General features: G+C 45.9%; 1 protein-coding gene across 2 annotated transcripts in view; it reads left to right on the plus strand.

Moving 5' to 3' along the window:
• LOC126992111 (uncharacterized) overlaps positions 1-2577 on the plus strand; it is a 43188-nt gene extending 40611 nt beyond the window's left edge. Inside the window, exons 3-4 of one of the 2 annotated variants that reach the window (XM_050850880.1) lie at positions 1137-1227; positions 1326-2577. In XM_050850880.1, the coding sequence (XP_050706837.1) occupies positions 1137-1227; positions 1326-1430 (196 nt within the window). In that variant the 3' untranslated portion in view covers positions 1431-2577. Of the gene's footprint in view, positions 1-1136 lie in introns of both variants that reach the window. The other variant, XM_050850879.1, reaches the window with a different exon arrangement.
• The last annotated feature ends 3602 nt before the right edge of the window (positions 2578-6179 follow it).

The raw sequence follows: 6179 nt of genomic DNA on the forward strand, positions 1-6179 counted from the left end.
GTACCCAGAGATCGACAATAATGAGCACTTACTCACATCGTGATGGTATCTGCTGGCGAAAGCGAGTTCAACTCGTGATCAGGCCGTGGTGAATTACACACACACACGAACACACACACACACACACACACACGAAAATGAGTGCACGCCGCCACCACCGTCAGCGTTATGGCACCAACTGTATTAATCGGCCAAGATTTCCTTCAGTAAAACAAACCCGTAATTATATTCATTGGCCCATAGATGTTTTTTTGGCCCAACCTTCCTCATACGACAGCCCTTACATGCCCTCTCTTTCCTTGTTCCTGTGTGTGTGTGTGTGTGTGTGTGTGTGTGTGTGTGAGATTCACCACGGCCTGATCACGTGCTGGACTTCTCGTCGCTAGCAATCTCATTATAGTCGATCTCTGGGTACCTACAGCTAGGGCCTGTGTGTGTGTGTGTGCGCGCGCCATTACAACATAGCCCAAAAGAGCGACGCGGCCGTAATCGTTGCCATATTGAGATCATATTTTCGTCATCCTTCTCCACGGTGCAGTGGTTAGCGTGCTTAGCTTCGAATCCGTGGGCCCTGGGATTGAATCTCTGCCCGGGCAGTCGGCGTGCAGGCCACCCAGCTGTTCATCCTCCCTTTCGGGCTGGGGGATAAATGTGTGTGTACCTGGGGACACCTGGGGAAGGCACACTGGCAAACCATGTGTCCCCCTGGCCCTGTGTGCCGGGGTGATGGGCTCTTACCTATCGGAAGGGCCAACGGGATGGAGGTGAGTACCGAGGCCACGCGCGGATTGGCGTTACGTATTTATAGTCAGATATTTTTTCTAATCTGCGCGGCGGCAAAAAAAAAAAAAAAAAAAAATGTCGCCGCTCTCTTTGTGATACGCCGTCCACTTGACAAGCTTGGGATAGTTTACATCCTCTACCTCAATTATTCCTCCTCCTCCTCCTCCTCCTCCTCCTCCTCCTCCTCCTCTCTTCCTTTTTCTTACCCGTGATCATTGCGCTCCCGTTGCAAGGGCGCATCTACCAAAGGTTGGTCTTCTCAAACACATCTGCCTCTCACATCAACTATTTCCAAAGGCCAAGAAGGAGATCAATCACGGCCTAATGAGTTTTTTTTTTTTTTTATCTTTTAGGTTCATGGTACAGAAGAACGGTCAAACTACCACCAGGGTCATTAAACTACCCCTGGAAACGCCCAGAACTCCTACGAAAACCGTGTCAGATGTGAGTGTCTTTAGGCCCGGAGTGTTAAGACCATGGCCTGCCACAGCGCCGTCCTCCTGCCTCTCTCCTCACCTCATCCCCACCTTCCTCCATCACAGGTTCAGCGGCCGCGAGATCCCCAAGTCACCATTCCGCGTCAACGTGTCGGGCTACGCCGGCGACCCGTCCAAGGTGACCGCCTCGGGGCCCAACCTGGAGCCTGAGGGCGTCATGATCAACAGGCCCACGTATTTCGACATCTTCACGAAGGGTAAGTGGCTGGAGACAGGGGGCGGGACAGGGGCGGCGCCTTCCAAGACTGAGTGGCGGGGAGTTCATGATGTGCAAGGTTTTGGGGTGACGGACACTTACAGGGTGATGTTGATAAGGCGTTGGTGATGAAATAGCAAGTTTTCTTTTTACCTTCTGGCCTATAGCGGCGGTAGGCTTTCTCCATGGGCCTAGATGGTGGTCGGCCCAAGCCCCCCCATGCGCAGGCAAGTGTTTATAGTGACGCCACCTCTTTGTGGCTCATGCTGCCCCCCGGAGCTCATTCTTGATTCACTTGGACAGTTCCTCTAGAGTCCGGGTTGATGGGTGGTCTTCAGGACAGCATGTGGATAGTCTTAGACCACTCGGCGGTGATGGAAAATCCCAGGTGGTAGCGGCGGATTTGAACCCGGATCGTCCAGAACGCGGCGAACGCGAGACCCGCACGCTAACCACGCAGCCACCGCATCAGTGTTAGTGTTAGTAGTGTTATTGGTGTGTGGTGTTAGTGTTACAGTGTTGGGGTCACTTTCACAGTTCGCCATGATGGGTTAGTAAGCCTCCAAACCAATAACAAAGACTCCCAAAAATAGCCCGCTAATCACTGCTCCTATAAAAGAGAGCATAGATGAGTGGCCAGAAGAGAGGTTGCAATGCCAGTATTTAATTAAGGACTGAAAAATTGAAATTAAGGAGGAAAAAGTAGGTTAAGTATTGTAAGGAAATATAAGTGCCGCCAGAATCCGTTACCGCGTGGAATGTTCCAGAGTCTCACACCACAGAGCAAAATTAGTAGTTCATTCACCCAGTCTTATGAGGCACCATTATCACACACAGGATCATCACCTGCCAAATAATACAGGAAGCGTGACTTTACGAATGTTACTTGAGGTAAATATATTGTTAAGAGATTCTGATGGTGAACTAATTTTAAGGGTCATGGGACAGGGTCCACTTATTAGAGGTTAGCTTACGTATCTTACATCACTAATGACACTTGTAAATACCATGAACACAGGTTACCATTAACACCTTAAACTAACATGCACACATGGGAATAAGTAGCACTGACATCATAATTGTTTCCACCCACACGGGGAAACAGACTCCACCATACCACACCTTAATTAAGCCCTAACCAAAACTAGTGAGTGTTTGCGCTTATCCATTGTTACCCCTGAGAATGACACACATTCTCCTCTCCTTCCTTCATCTCTTCACACACCCTGCCACAAGCAATCCCCACAACGCAGCTTCAAAAAATGTTTACGGCTGCATGCTTGACTTGGTCTTGGGGACGCCCAGCCTCACATCAGTCAGGCTTGCCCTTGGCGCACCTGAAACGGGCGATGACTCGCGTGAGAATCCGTCTCAGTTATAGTGTTATAGCCAGTGTGTTGGACAGCGTGAACTGCTCTTTCCTCACCTGAAACGGGCGATGACTCGCGTGAGAATGAGCTCGCTCCCACAGCCTAGGGCGAGGGAGAACAGTGTGTCTCGATCCCAAAATGCTTTGGTGTGACGTCACAGAGTGACAAAAGTATTCGTAAGTTAGGTCTGCTTGAGACCTGAGATTTCCTGGGTAGACCTCCAATATCAATATAAAGTCACTGGTATTTTATTTCAATTACAGATAACTAACGTTCTCCGCAACAATTGAAAGAAAGCAGATTGATCACTTTCGGCAACGATACCCCTGGTTTGACCCCTGACAACTTTGAAATTTTGTTGACATTACAGATTGTAGGGGAGATATGGGACACAACGGGCCTCTTTGTTTCAACACCCATCTCTCTCTCTCTCTCTCTCTCTCTCTCTCTCTCTCTCTCTCTCTCTCTCTCTCTCTCTCTCTCCTTGCGTGCGTGCGAGTAAACATTGCAAAAGTCAATTTAAATATATCTGTCACCTACAGACCTCCTCCCGGGCAATCACTCGATGACGACCTTGAAATGTACAGCGTCTTAAGGCAGTCACTGCTAATAACAGCGACTCACTGATATTAGAGACTTTAACCTCCCCATATCGACTGGGCGACACTGTCAGGTACAGAAGGCGAGTCACATAGAATGATCAGCGATTTCTAGAAGAAATTATCTAAGCCAAATGGTTTCTGAGCCAACTCGACAAATGAATATACTCGACCTTGTTATAACGACTGAAGATAACCTGTCAGTAGTGTCACGGTAGGAGAAACACCTCGGTTCTTGCGATCTCGCCATAAATTAGTGCGTGTCGACATTAAAGCTCAATCATCAGTGACTGAAAAAAAAGTAAAGGTGCCCAATTTCAAAAGAGCCTTCTTGAGAAATCCACCGACAAAACTAACAGAAATAACAACTATCAGAGATGACGGCAACGTAGAGGAAGCCTGGTTGCCTTAAAATCACTTTACTCACTCAGCAGAACACATTCGTCCCCTTTGAAAAGTGAGAAGCAATTAACACTAATAAAAGCCCACCGTGGTTTAATAGCGAAATTAAACAATCAGTCAATAAGAGAATATTGTTTTACAGGTTAAGGAAAGAACAAAAGCACGCCTGAGAACATTAGACTTTATAATGATGCCAGGCGACGAGTAAAAAGACTAGTAGGTCAGGCAAAGCGTAGATATGAAGAAAATATTGCAGCCAACTGTAAAAATAACGAAATCTTTCTTCAGTTATAAACAACAGAAAGGCGATCAAAAGTGGTATTGGACCTTTAACAAACAGCGACAGTGCACTAGTGGCTGACAGCTAGCCAACACATTGCAAACTCTTAAACAATTACTTTTTCCTCGGTGTTTAATATCAACAGTCTTCCTCTCGCTACCAACAACACCAGTACTATTGTAAATCTCGATATGCATTGCCTAATTTTGAAATAACAACCGATGAAGTCCTTAAAGCTCTCCATTCACTTAAAACAAATAAAAGTCCTGGACCCGACAAAGTATATCCTATACTGCTTAAAGGAAAAAAGAGCGAAATACTCTCCACCCTCACTACCGTATTCAATATGTCCTTGCGACAAGGCATCGTCCCTTCGGATTGGAAAAAGGCTAACGTGACACCGATTTTTAAGAAAGGAGACAAAAAAATACCAGGTAACTACACACCCATTAGTCTAACTTCAATTGTTGGTAAGCTACTCGAGAGCATAATTAAGACAAAATTAGAGTTACCTCGAAAGCCACTCATTAATTGGGGATTCACAACATGGCTTCCGTAACTAAAGATCCTGCCTGTCAAACCTACTGACCTTTTATAACGATCTCTTCTCAATTTATGACGTAACCAAATCAGTGGACGTAGTCTATCTTGATTTCCAGAAAGCGTTTGATAAAGCCCCACCTCATAAATTACTTTATAAATTAAATCAAATAGGCATTGACGGTCAAGTAAACCAATGGATCGCGATTGGTTGAGCAACAGACAACAAAGAGTAGTGATTGACGTATTTAACTCAGAGTGGGCGCCGGTCACTAGTGGCGTCCCTCAGGGCTCGGTTCTTGGCCCAGTGCTCTTCATAATTTACATCAACGACGTGGATGTTGGACTCAATAATCGCATTAGTAAATTTGCAGACGACACAAAGATTGGTAACTCGGTTCTCACTGACGAAGACAGGCAAAGCCTCCAAGAGGATTTGCACAAAATTTCAGCTTGGTCGGATAAATGGGAGATGCCCTTTAACGTAGACAAGTGCCAGGTCCTTCAAGTTGGAACAAAAAATAAGAAGTTCGATTACGAAATACGTGGCGTTAAACTCACAAGTGTTCAATGCGTTAAGGATCTGGGGATTAAAATCGCATCAAACCTCAAATTATCACATCAATGCATCGATGCAGCAAATAAAGCGAACAGAATGTTGGGCTTCATTAAAAGAAACTTTTTATTCAAAAATAAAGATGTACATTTCACTCTGCAATAGTTTAGTCAGACCCCACTTGGAATATGCGGTACAGTTTGGTCTCCCACTGCATGCAAGGACATACTAAACTAGAAGGTGTTCAGCGTCGAGCAACAACAAAATGATCCTTCCTTTGCGCAACAAATCCTACGAAGAAAGGCTTTCCACCTTAACGTGTTCTCTTGAGAAACGTCGCCTCCGAGGAAAACTGATCGAATGTTTTGGAATACTTTATTTGGTTTCACGAATGTAGACAGATCAAAATTTGTTTATGATCGATGACACTTTGCGAACGAGGAACAATGGCACAAAACTCAAATGTAGAACCAAGTGAAATTCAGACCACCAAATTTTTCTTCACCAACGTTGTAGTGTGAGAATGGAATAAGCCCCACCATCAGTGGGTCCAGTGTAACACGATTGACTCTTTAAAACAAGCTCGACCGCCACTTCCTTGAACTTAATATTAACTAGAGTAGAAAAGCAACGTTTGGAGTCATCTGATTGATGTAAAATCTAGGTTTAGGACCCAGGCCACCTAGTCTGGACCATGGGGTCTGTGGTCTGATTTTTCTATGTAAATCTATGTAAATCTCTCTCTCTCTCTCTCTCCCAGTGCAGGTCATCCCGCCACCACCACCTAACCATCCATCTCTCTCTCTCTCCAGTTCAGTCACCACCACACCCTTGCCCCACCACCTTCTGCCCTTCTGCATTGAAGTTCCTTCAACATGTCCAATCTCATACATTCGGACACCTGAGGGAGGCGGCGTTCAAGCGCCCAGCTGCCCTTAATGGGCCACACAGAGTGA

This window comes from Eriocheir sinensis, chromosome 7 (genome assembly GCF_024679095.1).
Source record: "Eriocheir sinensis breed Jianghai 21 chromosome 7, ASM2467909v1, whole genome shotgun sequence".
Lineage (NCBI taxonomy): Eukaryota > Metazoa > Arthropoda > Malacostraca > Decapoda > Varunidae > Eriocheir > Eriocheir sinensis.